General features: G+C 48.2%; 2 protein-coding genes across 3 annotated transcripts in view; one reads left to right on the top strand and one right to left on the bottom strand.

Annotated features, from left to right (window-relative positions):
- Positions 1 to 2,563: 2,563 nt before the first annotated feature.
- senp3b (SUMO specific peptidase 3b) lies at positions 2,564 to 10,406 on the bottom strand. The gene is made up of 11 exons (XM_084451795.1): positions 10,296 to 10,406; positions 8,468 to 9,277; positions 7,239 to 7,385; positions 6,879 to 6,990; positions 6,210 to 6,357; positions 5,797 to 5,844; positions 5,598 to 5,675; positions 5,223 to 5,360; positions 3,998 to 4,081; positions 3,778 to 3,828; positions 2,564 to 3,591 (listed from the first exon to the last, which is right to left on the bottom strand). Exons 2-11 carry the CDS (start codon positions 9,237 to 9,239, stop codon positions 3,481 to 3,483), a joined length of 1,689 nt encoding a protein of 562 aa, XP_084307921.1. The 5' UTR covers positions 9,240 to 9,277; positions 10,296 to 10,406; the 3' UTR covers positions 2,564 to 3,480.
- Positions 10,407 to 10,614: 208 nt separating this feature from the next.
- acox3 (acyl-CoA oxidase 3, pristanoyl) overlaps positions 10,615 to 19,395 on the top strand; it is a 21,498-nt gene continuing 12,717 nt past the window's right edge. Inside the window, exons 1-11 of one of the 2 annotated variants that reach the window (XM_084452220.1) lie at positions 10,615 to 10,692; positions 11,166 to 11,351; positions 12,766 to 12,999; positions 13,873 to 13,947; positions 14,219 to 14,308; positions 15,280 to 15,423; positions 16,326 to 16,414; positions 16,876 to 16,972; positions 18,139 to 18,321; positions 18,868 to 18,990; positions 19,179 to 19,299. In XM_084452220.1, coding sequence (XP_084308346.1) covers positions 11,187 to 11,351; positions 12,766 to 12,999; positions 13,873 to 13,947; positions 14,219 to 14,308; positions 15,280 to 15,423; positions 16,326 to 16,414; positions 16,876 to 16,972; positions 18,139 to 18,321; positions 18,868 to 18,990; positions 19,179 to 19,299 — 1,321 coding nt within the window. In that variant the 5' untranslated portion in view covers positions 10,615 to 10,692; positions 11,166 to 11,186. Of the gene's footprint in view, positions 10,693 to 11,095; positions 11,352 to 12,765; positions 13,000 to 13,872; positions 13,948 to 14,218; positions 14,309 to 15,279; positions 15,424 to 16,325; positions 16,415 to 16,875; positions 16,973 to 18,138; positions 18,322 to 18,867; positions 18,991 to 19,178; positions 19,300 to 19,395 lie in introns of those variants that run through there. The other variant, XM_084452221.1, reaches the window with a different exon arrangement.

The raw sequence follows: 19,395 nt of genomic DNA, 5'->3' as shown, positions 1-19,395 counted from the left end.
TATTACAAAGGAAGAAAATGTGGCGAAAATGTGTTATATACACCAACGTGACGTTCAACTCGCGTTCTCATTGCAGAAAAACGCGATCACTCAACAATGACTCCGCCCATTGTGACAACCTATTGGTTCGCTCGTATGTCATTCAAAAAGCGGGCGTCAGCGTTGACCTCATTGAACTACATCACTGTAGGCGGGACAAGGGCGGGACATTATGGAGAACCCTCCCGTTGCTTATAGCCATTGGCGAAAGCGTGCTAGAAGTAGAATTTCATTGGTTCTTTTCTTTTCTCTTCAACGCAATAAACCACACTGACTCTAGGTCTGCTTTTCCGGTCCTATCGCGCTGTCTCTCCAACGCAAATAGAAATTTTTTACCGATCCAGCACCAGTCTGTACATCACAATGGCTAGTAGTGGTAGCCCAGCCCAAATCTTTCGTCATTCAGTACATCATACATTTCAGTTAATTACAGTGCCCAGTTACAGGGGGCGGTGAGTCATAGTTCACATATCATCAGCAGCAGCATTAATCATTTAGATAACTTTATGGCATGTATTTTATACTGGATGACTGAAACAGATGACACAACACGATGATCCTCCACACTTAACCACTATCTATTAACTGGTCTACGAGGTGGTCTCACCATCTTCATCACATCTGTGTTGAACACAAAACACTACTTCACAAATAGACCAGTCTCTGCTGTCCCCAAGAAAACAAGGATCACTGGCCTTAATGATTACAGTCCCACCCTGACCTCTGTAGTAATGAAAGGTTTTGAGCCCCTTGTACTGCTACGCCTTCACCTCAAATCCATCACAGACCCACTCCTGGACCCCCTGAAGTTCGCCTACAGAGCCAAGAGATCTGTGGACGATACAGTGGACATGGCCCTCATTCTCCCTTTGATTCTCCAGCACCTGGACTCAGGAACCTAAGCCAGGATCCTGTTTGTGGACTCCATCCACCCGGCCCGGCAGGAGGACAAGGTCTCCCAGGCGCACCTGCCTGACTCCACCTGCAGATGGAACACTGACTTCCTGTCTGACAGGAAGCAGCATGTGAAGCTGGGTCAAACACGTCTCTGACTCCAGGACGATCAGCATGGGTTCACCCAAAGGCTGTGTCCTTTCACCTCTACTCTTCTCCCTGAACACAAACTGCTGCACTTCCACTCACCAGTCTGTCAAGCTCGACACCACCCTGGTCAGGCTCATCTCTGAAGGGGAGGAGTCCGCCTACAGGTGGGAGATTGACCATCTGCTGTCCTGGTGCATCCAAAACAACCCGGAGCTCAATGCGCTTAAAAGACTGTGGTGATGGTTATGAATTTCAGGAAGAACCCAGCACCATTCCACCACACTCTCGACTCCATCTGCTTCCTGGGCACCATCATCTCCCAGGACCTCAAGTGGAACCTGAACTTCAGCTCCCTCACCAAAAAAGGCACAGCAGAGGATGTACACTTCCTGTGGCAGCTGAAGAATTTCAACCTGCCAAAGATAATGTTGGTACACTTCTACACTTCTGTCATCGTGTCCGTCCTCACCTGGTACCCCGCCACCACAGCCAAAGACAACACTGCAGTGCATCATCCGCTCTGCTGAGAGGGGGCGATCGAGTGCAACATGCCGTCTCTTCAGGACCTGCACGCCTCCAGGGCCCTGAAGCGGCCTAGAAAGATTGTGGTCCGCCCCCTCCCCGTCACATAACCACTCCTCTATGACAGGAGGGGCTGCGGTCCATCGGGACCAAGTCCTCACGCCACAACAGCCAGCTTCTTCCAGACTGCTACCAGCCTCATCAATAGGGCCTGTGTCCCTCTCTGACTCTCCCCCCTCTGACGCACTACTGACCCGATTGTACTATATACAGTATAGGCTCTCATTACACACATAACACAATGGCACACATATTGTACATATAAAAACATTGCACATGTATTAACACATTGTACATATACTGTATACACACACATTGCACACCATTTTGTATTTGCCCTTTGCTCCGAGTCTGCACTTTCCTGTTCCGTCTAGTCCTTGCACCCCGTCTACTGTCATCTATCCATCAGTGTCATCCACCAACTGACCGGAACAAATTCCTAGTACGTGTAAAAACCTACCTGGCAAAAAATTCTGATTCTGTCAAGCAGATTAAACACAGACAGAGTAATAAGAACCATGTCAACATTCTAGGCAATCTACTGTTAAACACTTGTTTATTTTTCTGTTACACTTGTGTTTGGCTTTTTTGGTACATTTTATATCTACTGCAAATTTGTAGTCTTGATTGAACTTCCTTTATACTGCTGCTGTGACACCGCAATTACCCACCTGGGACCAATCAAGTACAGTACTACCTGTGGCACTACCTACATCCTGGCATCGTGAGACCACCCGGACCCCACAAGCTCACTTCCTGTTTCTCCCCAGAAACTGGTACCGTCTTTCCCCCCCTTCGTCCCAGAGTCCCGTTAAACTTGGACAAAGACAAAATATCCAACCTTTCGTCTTATCCTTGCCATGTACTTGTTTATTCTTAGCAACCATAATGTGTTTTAAAGGATATAAAACAGTCAATTATGTTCCATCAACACCTGTTTGAGAAAAACAAATAGTCAAACGAAAAAACATACCTATCTCAGTTACAAAAACAAAAGAAGGAAAACAGATGGAGGGAATAACACCACTGAGAGCGTACGTTTCTGACGCTGACGTGGTCCTGAATGGCGCCTTCAGCCTTGGTAAGTGTTATCAGGGTTTTTTTTTTACTCAAAAATATGAAATAAAACAACTGTGTGTCCCCCCCCCCACCCCCTGTCCATTAGAACCTGCTTTTCAACAAACGATAAGCATAGCAACACGTTCACTGACAAAGAGAATAAACGAGAAAAACGCAAGTTGAAGAATAATTAATCCACTCCGGGCTCGTCCGTTCAGGCTCGGTCGGGGGTGATAGTCTGTTGCGAGACAGAGAAACAGCGAGAGAGAGACAGAGAGAGACAGACAGAGAGAGAGACAGAGAGAGAGACGGAGAGAGAAATACAGAGAGAAACAGACGCCCCTCCCTCCAAGTCAAAAATACGTATATATATATTTTTCAATGCGCCGTGTCACCGTAGCAACCGCCAAGGGCAACCGTCAAGAGTAAGAGAGTTTGAGTTGGCCTCTGTCAACCACAAGGAAATAACCATAAGCATAAAACTAGGGGAAACAGAAAGAGAGAGGGAGGGAGGAAGGGAGAGAGAGAGAGAGAGAGAGAGAGAGAAAGAGAGAGAGGGGGGCCAATGAGGGGAGGGAGAGGAGACCCCCCCCCCCCCCACCCTTCTCCATGGTAGTAGCACAACAGATTCTCATGGTGTCTTCAGAGGAGAAAAAGTTCTTTCTGAAAAGTTCCTCTTTTTGCCATCTTTTCAGTCACTCGTCCGTCCGCCCGCCCGTCCGCCCGCCCCTCCCCGGGTCCATGGGAGGAGAGGGGTCACAGTGAGAGCTTGCAGTGACACAGTTCTTTGTACATGAGCCTCCTAAGTTTGGGCATGTCCTGCTGGCCGAAGCTGAACGGCTGCCCCAAGGCCAGGGTCTTACAGTACTAGAGCGGGAGGGAGGGAGGGAGGGAGGGAGGGAGGGAGAAAGAGAGAGAGAGAGAGAGAAGAAAAAAAGGTCAGTACAATAACAGGTTAATTAAGCATAGCGAAGACGCACAGGTCGCTCGCAACCACATTAAGACTATAGAGTGTTTATGTGCGTGTGTGTGTGATCGTAGCTCCTGACCCACCTGTAGGACGAACGCCCCGCAGTCACTGTCGTTGTTCTGCCGGCCCACATTCTGGAAACAAACACGGATCAAACAGCAATGATTAGATGTGACACACACTCACACACACTTTACTTACACCACGGGTCTAAATCACAGCCATGCGTCAGTGGAGGGCAAGGATTAGACGTGAGAAACACGCGAGCGGGTGTCCGCGTCACGGCGAAGTGGGCCGACTCACCATTTTGAAATAACCTTTCCATCCTGTGAGGAAGTCTCTCTGGTCTTTCTTGATGGCCTCACCCTGCAGGTACTTGGCGATGTGCTGAGGAGAAGGTAGACATGAAAGCCTGGCTGATATACTCCGTCCTTACATGTCTACAAACCGTTAGAGTGCACAATACAGCAATATCCTTAATGGGATATTCTGGAATTTTTGAACTAGGGCCTCATTTTCGATTTGCCTATGATGTTTTTGACTGACGGAGATCATTTTCAGTTAATTCCATGCTGTAGATAGCTTTGGGTCGTTCCACTGGTGGCTAATGCTAGTGCAACCCTATTAAGTCGCGTTAGCCTGTCTAAAAAATACCACCGAACACCCAAAGCGCACCCAAACACAAATGAAATATGAGTTAAGTCTCTCGGATTCTTGTGTCTATTTACCATCCGTTTTGAATTCAAACTATCGTGTAATCCGTTCTGGTTTGTGGAACTTATATTTCTGTCTGTGGGTCGGCAGGCGGAGTAACACTCAGTGAATTCAAAACGGATGGTAAATAGACACAAAAGAATCCCTGAGAGACTTTACTCATATTTAATTGGTTTTTGGGTGCGCTTTGGGTGTTTGGGGGTGTTTTTTGGACAGGCGAACATGACTTAATAGGGTTGCACTAGCATTAGCCACCAGTGGAACGACCCAAAGCTACCTACAGCATGGAATTAACTGAAAATGATCTCCATCAGTCAAAAACATCATAGGTAAGTTGAAAATGAGGCCCTAGTTCAAAAATTCCAGAAAATCCCTTTAATTCCAAATCAAAGCACTTTTAAAACGTTAATACATTTTAATATGTCATAATAGCCTGCAGTTTGCACAACAGGCCGACCGATTGCGGTAGCGCACCAGCAACACTCATTCTCGACGCTGTGTTGGTGAACGCAACCGGGGCTGAACAAGGAACATAAAAAGAAGGATGCGTCAAGATGCACCATACGTGGCTCACGACAGCGCGTGAGGGTTTTTAGCTTCACTTTTTAGCTTCCTGGCGTGGCAGCACTTCCTGGAGGAAGGTGAATTTCTGGCATCTCTGGGGCTTTTTCTTAATATGTTGGTGCTGCACGGTGCCCGTTTTCACTGACGGATTATGACTTTCAAGGGCTGTCGTTGCTCGGGTTCTCTCAGAGACGGCCCAGGCCACACCCCCCCACCCCCCCCCCCCCCTCCTCCTCCTCCTCCTCCTCACCTTCGGGCAGCGTCGGTTGAGGGTGCGTTGGGAGTCGAAGTAGGTGATGGCCCTCCGGGGGATGTCCACGCTCACCAGAGACCAGTGGACCTCCAGGTGGATGGGGATCAACAGCAGATCCTTCTGGAAGATGTCCACCTGGGAGAGAGGGAGGGAGGGAAAAAGCAAGGAAGAAGGGAGAGGAGAGGGAGGGAGAGAAATGGATGGAGGAGGAGAAGGGAGGAGGATGGAGGAGGAGGGAAGGGAGAGAGAAAGAAGGAGACAAGATCACGGTCCACTCTCCTGGAGTTGAAACCGAAGATTTCTACCACTTCGGGGAAAAAAAATCTGCATGTTAATTTTATAACGGACGATCCATACGGGATGATTACGTACATTTTTCGTCCATCGCTTCACGCCGTCATAGCCTTTCGTCCGCAGCTTGTCGTAGAAGAAGCTGTTGAAAAAGTGGACCTAGGGGAGAAGCAGCGAGACCGTTAGATGTTAAACAGACTAGATCCTCCGATTAACTGAAGGTTGATCAGTAGCCGGGGTGTGTTTACACCATGGTTTGTAAAGACGTCTTTTCCATTACCTTCTCGGGCACAGAATCCATCACTAGGTCCCCGTACATGTTCATGACCTGTGGGACAGGACCAGACATTTTGGATCAGTGTGAAGCTTGCTTATAAACACTTAATAAGCAGCTGTCCTATGAATATGGGGCCTATTCCTAGACCAAGATGAACCCGAAACCATAACACCAAAACAGAAAAGTGAATGCTTTCTAAACATTTCAGTGAAATGCTACCCATACCCTGTACATATGACAAATAAACTCGACTTGACCTGGCTTGAACTAGTCTAGGATCATACTCATCAGTGTCAATGAAACCTTCCAGATCCTCTAATAATACTAATTATCTCAGGTAGACTAATAATCATCTCAACGATGCCACCTGCATCAGGACAGACCACTTCCTGTGTTTGGGCGGTCCAGGGCCCTACCTGATCGTTGAGCCAGTTCTGCCCATACAGAGTGCTGAGGTCATCCATTGTGAGGACGTGGCGCTTGTAGTTGACGCGGAACCCTCGCACCATGGCTGTGCCGGACGACCGCTGGTAGGACTGAATTAGGTGGTGCACCACGGTTTTCCTAAGGAAACATGGAGGGAGGGAGAGAGAGAGAGAGAGAGAGAGAGAGCTGTCAATATAGATCACAAACAGCGAAAACAGTCAGATGTCGAGAGGGAAGCACAGATGGTGGTGGGTCATTATTTTCTGTACGCCAAGTGCATGTGGAGTCATTTGCCCTAATGCGTTCGCAGAACACTCGGTTCGGTAGAACATGAAGGAAGTATTCAAAATGGTTCCATTTAGAAGTCTAAAATTAGAATTCTACATAAAAGGAACGTGTGAATATTCCGGAACAGATGGACGGTGTTTACATTCCACCTGGTGTGTGCCAAGAGCAGCCACCTTTTGTGAGGCACCTTTAAAGGCATGTCACGCAGAAAAATAAAGGTTATCAAATTGTTGAAACTTGAGAACAGGTGCGCCCTTTTGTGTTCACATGGAATTGCATGCGTGTGTGCAAATGGGTGTGTGAATCCTGCAGTGTGTGTGTGTGTGTGTGTGTGTGTGTGTGTGTGTGTGTGTGTGTGTGTGACGTTAGACCTGTGGGGCTGAGAGAAGCTCTCGTTGAAGATGTCCTGCAGTTTCTCCACCACATCGTCTACATGGACAGGGATCAAACTTCCATACTGCTGAAGGGATTCATCCAGGATACCTGGGAATGTCAGGAATAACAATGTGGAATCATTCTGTGAACAATATCACATCATTCAAGTATTATGAATAAGGGCCAGTGAGAGTCATATATATATCCATGTGTGTATAACTCAAAAGGGGAAGTGAACTTGTCATGATACATTAACGACTGCAACTTTTGCATGACGGTTTTCACTGAGATAATTCAAAAGAACCATACAAAAGGAAGCACACTACCAAACGCAGCGGCACAGTCGTCATATTTACCCGTCACACAGCTCATGTGTTCCTCGGTGAGGGCGACCTCCGCCGGCTTCTCCCTGACGGCGGAGTAGGAGGCGTCGGCCTCCCTCCTTGCGCCCCGCTCCGCCATGCTGCCCTGGTAGCCCTCCGAGTAGCCATTCAACCGCTCGTCTGCGGAGAGCGGAGAGATAACAAAATGGTGGGATACACCTTGGGGGTGGGGGGGGGGTATTAGCTCTGGTCCAGGGCGCTAGTCGGGCGTGGGCTCGCCCTTACGTCCCCCTCAGGGACCATACATTTCTCCATTCGCTTCTTTTCACTCAGTAAGATGATATACGTACACTGCTCCAAAAAATGAAGGGAACCCTTAAATCATCAATCATCATCGTGGATCACCATGAACGAAATATTCAAGTTGAAAATCATCATTGATTACATTGTTTAAGCCGCCAAGAACCAAATGACGCAAGAACTGTCAATGGAAACCAAAATCATTAACCCATTGAGGGCTGGATGAGATGATTAGGTGTTCCCTTAATTTTTTTTGAGCTGCATATTTTCGTTACTCACCAAAGTGAAGACGAGTTTTCGAACGATGACAGCCTTTTCTCAGACGTGGCTTTTTGGTATAAAAGCACTTTTTGACACGGAAAATAGCACATAATACAGTAGATTGGCTTCGCCACCCTGATCACGTGATCTCTCTCCATGATAGAGAAACAGAATGTGAGATCATATGATCATGAAGGCGGAGCCAGGCTAGTGGATGATGTGCCATTTAAGTGTAAAAACGTCAGAGAAGGTTCAAGAAGATCGTTTTCTTTTTTTATATACATTTACTAATAAACAAAGATTTTATTTATCTTTTCTTATTCTGTAAAGCACTGTGTGCTACATTTGCTTGTATGAACATGTGATATAAATAAAATGGACACTGACATCGTTCTAAAACCGTATTCACTTCAGTGTGTAACGAAAATATATTATCTGTAGAAACCGAAGAGCAGACTGTATGGTCCCTGAGAGAGAAATCCCGCCTCACTAACCCCCTGGGGACCAGAGCATGAGACACTGAAGGAGACGTAGGGGTGGATGTATTTCCATCTTTTCTTGTTGTTGTTGAAAGAACACTTTTGTTTCTGTGGTTCCGTTGGACACCTGTGATACTAGTACATGAAATGGCGCGCAAAGACAGCCACGTCAATCTCAACAGTTTTGTCAACAATTGAAGGGCACCGTTTTCTGAAACCCACCTCTTTCCGAGCTGCTGAACCTGTCCTCGTCCAACAGGGGGCTGCGCAGGCCCCGGGTCCTCCTCTGCCGACTGGCGTACAGGCTGTACCGGCGCCACCTGCTCGCCCTCCTGTGCCCCAACGTCCCGACCCACTGGGCCCTCTGGCGCCAGGTCTTCCAGTGCTGGGTGAGGCGGAACCGCTGGCCGGCGTGAGCCCGGAGCTTCTGCCAGCGCCGCAGCCTGCGCAGCCTGAACCCGTTGAGCCCGGAGCGGGGCAGGAATCTAGGCGAGTCCCCTGCTTCGTGGCCGGCCTGGTCGTCCTCGTCCGACTCCTGCTGCTCTAGGTGCGGTGGTGGAAGCGGTCCTCGCTGGTGCTGCGGCTGCTGCAGGTGTGGATGGTCCGGTTGCGACGAGGGCAGCATGTGTGGGACCTCCCATTCAACCTCCGCCTCTCCATCCTCCTCCTCTTCCTCGTCATCCTCATCCCATCCTTCACCCTCAAAATCAACCTCCCCCTCTTCTCCCTCCTCCTCCTCCTCTTCTTCTTCCACCTCTCCGTCGTTCTCTTCCTCCTCCTCGATCTCTTCCAACCCCCCTGGCCCAATGTACTTCCAGACCCTCTCCTTGTCGCCCAGCTTCAGGTGCAAGGGGCTGGGCACGTGGTGGGTGGGGGCCGGGTCCATGAGGTGGTCCCCGGGGATGCCCCCGCCCCCGCTGTCCTCCTGGCCCACCGCCAAGCCCAGCTCGCCCTGCCAACGGTTCTGTGCCAGGCTGCCCCCGCTGTCTCTCATGGTCCACGGACACCCCACGACCTGCGCCAGCTTGTCGCCTGGGAAACGGGGACATGGCAGAAGACAGAGGACGGGGGTGTGGAATCGTTAGCTCACACTTTCATTGTCAGTTTTGAGGGTATAAAATACGGGGGAGAATGAAACAGATGTGTGCAGACAAGCCTGACAAAGTGATCGGGCGTCAACGTTATTTGAGAATGACTAATGTAGTGTCATAGCGTGCTCCTTCTCAATTTCTGTCCAAACTCAACAGCTCGGCGTCCTTCTCTTTGATTAGGGTTTATGGGAAGCAGCTAGCCACTGACTGGAGCGTCCTTGTTGCCAACGTGCAACAACTGCAGGACTGCAGCGCCGTTGGTTAGCTAACATTAGCTAGTGCTAGCCACTCCGTCGGTTGTTTGCCGATGAGTAGATTGTGGTTGCAAAGGTAACACGCCTACATAATAGCACCCCTGTTGTGCCGTGAGGTGGAAAACTGAACGGTCGCTGTCCAGCTAGCTAGCGCGAACTGGTCTCCGTGCAGTGTCGGCATGTGCAGTTAGCCAGTTCGCAATGTGAAGTGTCTCAGGCTAATCCCTGGACCTCAAACAATGCGGGGACCGAATCTATTACACCAAATCAATGTTATAAGGACGTGCTCCTGTGTAGTTTGTATACAGTACGTAAACACGCTCGTAAATTAGCAGCATTAGCTGATATAAAAATACACCCGGCCACACAATTTAATTCGCATATGTTTGGAACCGTTCCGTTGACTGTTCTCTCCAGGAAATATATTGAGCCCGCTAATGAGCATGTTAGCTGGCTACCAAGCTTGGTTCGAGACGTTTTATGAGCTACGTCCTCGCAAACCCGCCTTCACACACTTCCAAACGTAACATCTAGCTAATTTTTACATGCAATGGTCACAGGCGAATCACATGCATCCAAAACGACAACGGCAACGACATTAGCCGTGCTATATGTCAAGCTAACGTTAGCTAGTTGCGGCTACATTAAAATACACCCGGTCGGCCTATCGAATTAGTGTTCCGGGTAATGTAATTCCACACTCACCGTTAAACTGCAGTTTTGTGCGAATGTGTTTCCAATTTAAAACCAAACGTTTGCCTGTCGTTTTTAGTAATTATGTGAGGGGATCGGACCAAAACAGATGCTACTTAAAACCTCATTCAATGAAGGGAGGTGTAGTGAAGCAGATGACACCCCCTAACTTTAATCTCTTTCCGGTCATCCGGTTGTAAGAAAATAGCCTATTTTTTAAGCACTGCATGCATAGTACAAAACTTTAGATGTGTAATAAGAAGTAAATAAGTATTACTCCATTTGGGTTAATAGATTGAAAGATACTTTCACGCTCTTATATTTTTGAGAACCTCCACAAATCCGTCGCACTCTTCATGCGTCATTTACAACCTGAATCGTTCAGGGTACACAACAGGCAGAGTGGCAGGTAAGAGAGGACATTTACAGGCTTCTACAATGCCTCTGTTGTCATAAAGTTAAAATTGACATGCTGTTGTGGAAGAATAGTAACTATACGTGCGGTTTAAATAGAACTGTGATTGATAGATATACATCGCTGAAATGGCTAACGGATTGAGGTAACCACACGAACCAGCACGAGCCAGTGACTGTAGCCTCTGTTAAACTAATACGGTCCTGTCAACAAAATGTTCCAGTGAGAGTCAGTTGTATTATTTCCATTCACAGTCCGCCAAGTTCAGTAACAGTTGTAGGGGCATATTTGCCTTTCGTTTCTCAGACATTGAAATTTGAACTTTGATCTCTCTCTCTCTCTCTTTCTCTCTCTCTCTTTCTCTCTCTCTCACTCTCTCTCTGAACAATCAAAATGCAACACATTTCACATTTCATCTCCCTCTTTGTTTGTATTCAAATTTCACAATCAACATTTTCTTTTCACAGGAAGAAGGTGCCTTATTCAACATGGCTGTCCCAGTGTGTGAGGCCAGGTTTGAGCAGGGGAAGCAGACAGACCATGGCCTGCCAGACCTCCCCAGCGGCCCTCTAGACGTCTACAGACAAAGAGCCTCCTTTAACTGGAAGGACATGGTCCTGTTCGTGGAGGGAGAGGATGTGCTGGCCTTCAAGGTAAGCTTCGTAGTAATTCTGTAATACTGTTTATTACATAGGTACCTGTATCAGCAGTTGACATGCTTATTACATGCCTACAGGCTTATTACATGCTTATTACATGCCTACATATTATGTACTGGCATTCAATGTAAGGCAAGGCAAGTTTATTTGTATAGCACATTTCAGCAACAAGGCAATTCAAAGTGCTTTACATGAGACATTAAAAGCATGAAGACAAAGTGCAACACATAAAAGGTCAGAACATTTAAAACAAAATGCAGGAAAAATAAAATACAGGAATAAAAGTTATAGTGCAGTGTATGAATAAATAAATATTTGATTTAATAAAAAGCAGTGGAAAAAATAAAAGTCTTCAGTCTTGATCTAAAAGAACTGAGAGTTGCAGCAGACCTGCAGTTTTCTGGAAGTTAGTTCCAGATATGTGGAGCATAAAAACTCAACGCTGCTTCTCCATGTTTTGTTTTAACTCTGGGGACAGAAAGCAGGCCTGTGCCAGACGACCTGAGAGGTCTGGATGGTTCATAACGTAGCAGCAGATCAGAAATATATTTTGGCCCTAAACCATTCAGTGCTTTATAAACCAACAGCAGTATTTTAAAGTCAATTATTTGACAGACAGGAAGCCAGTGTAAGGACCTCAGAACTGGAGTGATGTGATCCACTTTCTTGGTCTTAGTGAGGACTCGAGCACCAGCGTTCTGAATCAGCTGCAGCTGTCTGATCGATTTTTTAGAGAGACCTGTAAACACACCGTTACAGTAGTCGAGTCTACTGAAGATTAACAAGATGGACAAGTTTTTCCAGATCCTGCTGAGACATAAATCCTTTAATCCTTGATATATTCTTCAGATGATAGTAGGCTGACTTTGTAATTGTCTTGACTGTTGAATGTGACTGTTGAAATTCAGGGTCCATGCCTACACCAAGATTTCTGGCTTCATTTGTGTTTTTTAGCATTGCTGATTGGAGCTGAGCACTGACTTTAATCGTTTTTCTTTGGCTCCAAAGACAATTACTTCAGTTTTATTTTTGTTTAGTTGAAAGTTCTGGCACATCCAATCGTTGATTTGTTCAATGCACTTACTCAGCGTATGAATGGGATTATAGTCCCCTGGTGATATAAATTTGTGTGTCGTATGCATAGCTATGGTAGCATATTTTGTTGTTTTCAATAATTTGAGCTAGTGGGAGCATGTAAATATTGAACAGAAGAGGCCCCAGAATGGAACCTTGGGGAACTCCATACACCCGGCCACCCAATTTAATTCGCATATGTTTGTGTAGTGTGCATGTATTGAATATGTTTCTGTTCGCATTTATAGACATGCATTCAAATGGAACTGGCAAAGTAATGACTGTGCACTAAGTGTGTTGATAAAGTTGATTTGATTGGTTGCGTCCTCCACAGCAACACGTGTTCCGAACGTTGGAGAACGACCCCCTCTTCGCCCGTCAACCGGGGGAGGACGTCCCCATGGAGACGATGCGGGAGCTGGCGTTCCGCCGGGTCAAGCAGCTGTTCCGGTACGACTTTCTGACGCAGGACGATGTCATGCAGAACCCCATGAAGATGATGATTCTCAATGAGTGCCTGGGGAGCTACGACTGGTCCCTTGCCACCAAGTACTTCCTCAACAAAGGGGTGAGGTTAGAGGAGTGGGTGTGGGGTCTTGCATACTTATTTTTTTTCAGGGTTTGTGACTGAGGATTCACGAGATAGGCCTACTACTCGCGATTTTAACTGGAACACCCCTCCTGACTTTCTCAGCTTGTACCACTTTTCCCTACCCCCAGCTAGCTCTGCAAGTCGTGAACAAGATGGCCGCCCCCTGTGTAACTAAGTGAAACTTAAGTAATACTGTTTTATTAGCATTTCTGTCTTATTTGTGTCTCATTAAATCAGTCGTACACACAGTATTCCCCAACTGTTATCTGAGGACATGTTCGTGACCTCTTTTGTAGGAGCAAAATACCACAGTGCGTTGTTATCTTCTGGTTTGACAAACAAAGCTAGCTAACGTCCATCTTTGTTCCGAGCTGTTGTTGTCGTCTACTGTAACGCAGTTACCTCTTCGGTGATGTCGTTCTTCGTCTCTCCCACCTCCCACCCGACTTCCCACACGTATGGAACGCAGCATTAATCTCAGGGTTGTAGGTTCCAGCCCCATGTTAGACACAGCTAAGGATTTGTAAATGGTACCCATATCATGTACTGTATCTGGTATCTCAAGGGCGTTTGTCAAGGCCAAGTGGAGTATATGTGCTTGGTTGTAAAACAGGTATGATACAATCCATTTGTGAGTGTGTCTTCCCCAGATAACTTTCTGATATGAGATTGTAAATCTGTCTTCTCTTCTCCTCCTCTTCTCTTCTCTTCTCTTCTCTTCTCTTCTCTTCTCTTCTCTTCTCTTCTCTTCTCTTCTCTTCTCTTCTCTTCTCTTCTCTTCTCTTCTCTTCTCTTCTCTTCTCTTCTCTTCTCTTCTCTTCTTCTCTCTTCTCTTCTCTTCTCTGGCAGATGTTTGGGGCGACAGTGGCCAATTCAGGAACCCAGAGACACAACAAATTTGTGCAAGACACAGAGGACATGATGGTAACACACACACAGAGTATAAATTACACACACAGAGTATAAATTACACTGTACCTCTTCACATATATGTACACACAATACATGATTTCGTTACAAGGACACAACAGCAGTTCAATAACAAACACACTGGTAGCCTACTTGGCTTCAGAAACTGCACCTGTTCATACCTCTCTCTCTCTCTCTCTCTCTCTCTCTCTCTCTCTCTCTCTCTCTCTCTCTCTCTCTCTCTCTCTCACTCTCCCTCTCTCTCTCTAACTCTCTCTCTTCATAGACATTTGGGTGTTTTGCATTGACAGAGCTCAGCCATGGCAGCAACACCAGAGCCATGAGGACCACAGCCAAGTACGACCCCGCCACACAGGTGGGTGGTGCCGTCATGCCAAATAGTGTTTGGGCTGCCAAAATGTGTCTGGGGTAAGAAGTCAGATTCTCTTGGGACCTTTTTTTTTTTTTTTTTAATTGTTGTTGCTAGCTAACTCTGAGGTCAGTAAACCTGACTGAAAAACCAGAATGAAAAATACATCTATAGAATTGAAAAATTTAGCTTAGCTACTTGGGAGCTGGTAACTAACGTTGGGAGCTAGCTAGCTGGCTAACGTTCGTGGCTGAGACTGGTAGCTTAAGTTCGTGGGACAGATTTTTCAATTCTGTAGATGTATTTATTCATTCAAATGAAATAGTAACGTTGATATTATGATATTATAGTGCCAAGTACGCCACACAGGTAGGTGGTCCCAAGTACGACCCTGCCACACCGGTGGGACTCTCCCTCCCAACTACTGACAAACTGTAACTCTGATATTAAACCACTGGTTAATGCTATATTTTGCTGCTTTAGCACTATGATTATGCTCTTAGTCACTTGTTTAGAAAGGAGATGCACTTGTGAGTTCTGGCGAGTAGTAGTACACTGACCATCCCATCCATCCATCCATCTTCATCCGCTTATCCGGGGTCGGGTCGCGGAGGCAGCAGCTCCAGCAGGGGGCCCCAGACATCCCTTTCCCTAGCAGCATCAACCAGCTCTGCCTGGGGAATCTTTACCCTCTCCCAGGCCAGTACACTGTACACTGACCACCCATGTTAAATACAATTATTGCAAGTCGCTTTGGATAAAAGCATCAGCTAAATGACTGTAATGTTAGGTGAGGGTCGATAGTTAGTGGAATCATGTATCACGTATGGCCGATGCTCCGCTACGGTTGCTGATAAGAGGGCATGTTCTCCATTAATGTAAGCCTGGTTAAGTGATAGCTAAAAGAACACAAAACAAAAACGCATAGCTAACCTGCCGTGGCAACACAATCAAGTTATTGTGTCTCCCCCTTCCAGGAGTTTGTGATCAACTCCCCGGACTTCGAGGCGGCCAAGTTCTGGGTGGGGAACCTGGGGAAGACGGCCACCCACGCCGTGGTGTTCGCCCAGCTCCACACCCCCGACGGGGCCTGCCACGGCCTGCACTCCTTCATAGTCCAGGTACTGCCTGTCTCTCCATCCTCGCTCTCTCCCCCTCTCTTTTCTGTCCTTTTTTCTGTCTCTCACTCTCTCCGTGTGTCAGCCCCTCCGGCCCGTCCTTCGAATGTCATCTCCCAGGGTGCATTGAGACCTAGCTTATTGTTCCGACACCGGGAGCATCTCCCGCGTAGATCGGGTCGTTTGGGGCGTATGTCAACACGGCAATCGCTCGGGGTTCCGGAACAAATCAACCGGGCTGAGACCACCTAGACAGAATTTGGACTAACTGTCTACAAGCGCCGGGTGTTGAGGGCGTATCCAGAACCAGAGCAGACCCGGAGATCGTTTGCTCTGTCCGTATTGCTGTGTGGACACGAATCGAGCTAAGGTCCAGGTGCAACATTGTAACATATTATTCCCTGAATCGGAGCAAATTCATGTATGAAAGCGGACATTATTACTCGGTTCGGTTATAGACGCCACATGTTTTCAGACTCATCTTCCACGTAAATGGTAAATGGACTGCACTTATATACTTTTCCACCTTAGCGGCACTCAAAGCGCTTTACAATGGCCTCTCATTCAACCATTTACACACACATTCACACACCAATGGCGGTAGCTGCCATGCCATGCACCTCATTGGGAGCAATTTGGGGTGTCTTGCTCAAGGACACTTCGACATGTGGACAGTCGGAGCTGGGATTCGAACCGCTGACCCTTCGATCATTGAACGACCCGCTCTACCAACTGAGCTACAGCCGCCCCAAGAGCCTCTGTGGTCTCTCTGTCTGAAGAAGCACATTGTAGCCTTTCCACAAACAGCCCGCCACAAACTAATCTCCATGTCCCAGCGTTGTGTACGAAATATTTCTGGTGTCTCTGGATAAACATGGTTATGATTTGAACCTTTTGTTTTCTAGGTCAGGGATACTAAGACTCTTCTGGCCATGCCTGGAGTCATGGTGGGAGACATCGGCAAGAAGCTTGGTCAGAACGGTCTGGACAACGGGTAGGTTCATCCTCTTGGACTGAGGTGAGGTTTCTTAGACGGTCAGTGTTCGGGACATCGCCATGCTTTAATGGATTTCTTAGTGATCTCTGTGAGGAAAACGTATTAGCTAAGAGTAAAGTGTGTGACATCGGAATGCCTATCGGAAATGTAGATTCTGTTGTAGACGCACTCCTTTTGAGCCACTAGAGGGCAGTGCTCTCCCACTGTATCTCGGTTCACGCACTAGCAGACCAGTGTTCCGCTTCTAGAATTCAACAAGTGGGGAAAGTTCTATAGAATGAATGTTCCGAAAGCATGTCAGTATTCTTGGACTCCCTCTCTCTCTCAAGGTCTCACATCTGCTTTTCTACCTCAGAGAGGAGGTCCGACAGTGTCTGAGGCAGTTGTAGACATTAAACGCCGTCGTCACTTTGATTTGAGGCTCTCTCTTCTTCCGACGTCGTCCTCCCCCCCTCCAGGTTCGCGTTGTTCCACGATGTCAGGATCCCCAGGGAGAACATGCTCAACAAGACGGGCGACGTCACTCCAGAGGGGCGCTACGTCACGCCTTACAAGGTGAGCGAGGAAGCCCTCCGTTCTCTCCCCCTCCCTCTCTGCGCCCTCCTCCCGTCTCTCCCCTCGACCTCTACCCCAAAAAAAACCTCCATCCCTGGCCTGTGTCTTCCACCCTTCTACCTCTCCATACCCCCACCCCTGCTGTACCCCCCCAACCCGTCCCTCTCCCCTCAATGGACAAAAAGGAAACGAGATCAATTTCCCGCCCCGGCTCTAACCATGACGCAGATTGAATACATCTTCTCACGTACGCCTCCCCCCTCCGCGTCTCGAGCCGTAAGCGTATATGTTTGTGTAAAGCTAGGGTTTTCGACCTCGCGCCGACCTCGGCCGGACCCCCGCTCAGCCGTGACGACGGGACGTCCAATGGGAAGCACGCGATGAAAAAAAAAAAAAAAAGCCTTCAGCGGGTTCGGTCCGACCGGCACGCCTGGACTCCCGGGAAGAATCTCTCCTCATCTGTTTTCCCCGGGAAGAAAACAAACATGGAGGATGGGAAAGAGAAAGAGAAGGGGGGGGAAGACAAAAAGAACGAGAGGAAGAAAGAAAATGTTTTGGCGCGAACGATGGGAACTCGCAGAGAGGTGTCTGAGAAAACAAACTATCTTGGTGGAGTACCGTAGGGAGCCCCTACTGGGTCAGCAGTCTTCAGGGTAGGCTAGACTGGAACCTTGTTTTAACTGTCGTTTTTTATTTTTTAAACTGTCGGTTTTTAAAGGTCGGTTTAATGACCATCCAGGAGCCTGGAGTGAGACGGGCACAGAATGAGGAAACGGCTCGGTTGTTAGCTAGTTAGTTAGTTGGAAAAATTCCACTTAGCCCATGAGGGGCACTTTTGGTGGGGTCAGGAGCGCTCTCTTAAAAACAGCTCTCCAAACAATCTGTGTCTGTTCGCCACCGGGAGAGCCCACAGCAAATGGTTTCCACTGTTGTCGGGTGTTGTGGAGCGTGCGAGGTTGAAATCAGTCGTAGGGACGTCTGATTACGTAGCTCAAGACAGATAGTGTAGCTCAAAACGGAACAAAGCAAAGATTCTGTTCTATTCTCTCTCTATCTCGACCCTCTCTCCCTCGTTCTCTCTTACTCCTCTACCTCTCTCGTTCTCACCATCCCTCTTTCTCCTTCTCCTTCTCCTTCTGCTCTCTCTCTCTCTCTCTCTCTCTCAGGACCCTAACAAGCGTTTCGGGGCGTCCCTGGGGGCTCTGTCTGGGGGCAGGGTGTCTATCACCCGGGTGGTGTTGACCAACCTGAAGCTGGCGGTGACTGTGGCGGTCCGCTTCTCCGCCACGCGGCGCCAGTTTGGGCCCAAGGACAACGAGGAGGTCCCCGTGCTGGAGTACCAGCTGCAGGTGACGGAGAGGACGAGAGAGAGAGAGAGAGGGATGATAAGAGATGGAGAGAGAGGGAGGGAGATAGAAAGGGAGAGAGAGAGAGAGAGAAAGGGATGGCGAGAGATGGAGAGAGGAGAGGGAGGGATAGTGAGAGAGGGAGAGAGAGAGGGATGGTGAGTGATGGAGAGAGAGAGAGAGAGAGGGATGATAAGAGATGGAGAGAGGGAGGGATGGTGATAGAAAGGGAGAGAGAAAGAGAGGGATGGCGAGAGATGGAGAGAGAAGAGAGGGAGGGATAGTGAGAGAGAGGGAGAGAGAGATGGTGAGTGATGGAGAGAGAGAGAGAAAGAGATAGTGAGAGGACAGAGAAAGATTGGAAGCGAAAGATGAGAAAAGGACAGAGAGAGCGAGAGAGAGAAAGACCCCCGACTTCCTAGAATCCACTTCTAGTCACTGTTCCACGTCAACATGTTGACGGATGGTTTGTCGTCTGTGTGTGTGTTTGTGTGTGTGTGTGTTTGTGTGTGTGTCTTCGACAATGACCGCTCTGTGTGTCGCTCGCAGCAATGGCGTCTGATCCCCTACCTGGCCGTGGTGTACGCCCTCGAGCACTTCTCCAAATCCATCTTCATGAACTTCGTTGAGTTCCAGATCGGAATGATGATGAAGGACAAGAGCGACAGACAGGTGAGAGAGGGAGGGAGGGAGGGGTGGAAAAAGGATGAGGGACAGGGATGAGGGTTGATTCTCTGTCGTCCTCTTCATTCGCTCCGACGTGCCCTGATCTTTTTACAACTCCTGCGTGTCTATGTCTGGGTGGGTGTCTCTCTCTCTCTCTCTCTCTCTCTCTCCTCTCTCTCTCCTTCTCTGTGCAGGCGGAGCTGGGCAAGGAGATACACGCCATAGGCTGCTCCAGCAAGCCGCTGGGGTCTTGGCTGGTTCAGAGGGGCATCCAGGAGTGCAGGGAGGCCTGCGGGGGGCACGGATACCTGGCCAGTGAGTCTCCCCCCCCCAAAGACCCTCCCCCAGTCCAAGCCAGCCCCCTGGGACCACCGACCACGTAGTTGTCAAGCAGCACCCAATACCAAACCA

This window comes from Borostomias antarcticus (genome assembly GCF_949987555.1).
Source record: "Borostomias antarcticus genome assembly, chromosome: 17".
In the NCBI taxonomy this organism is placed as follows: domain Eukaryota; kingdom Metazoa; phylum Chordata; class Actinopteri; order Stomiiformes; family Stomiidae; genus Borostomias; species Borostomias antarcticus.
This window is presented reverse-complemented; position numbering and strand designations above follow the sequence as displayed.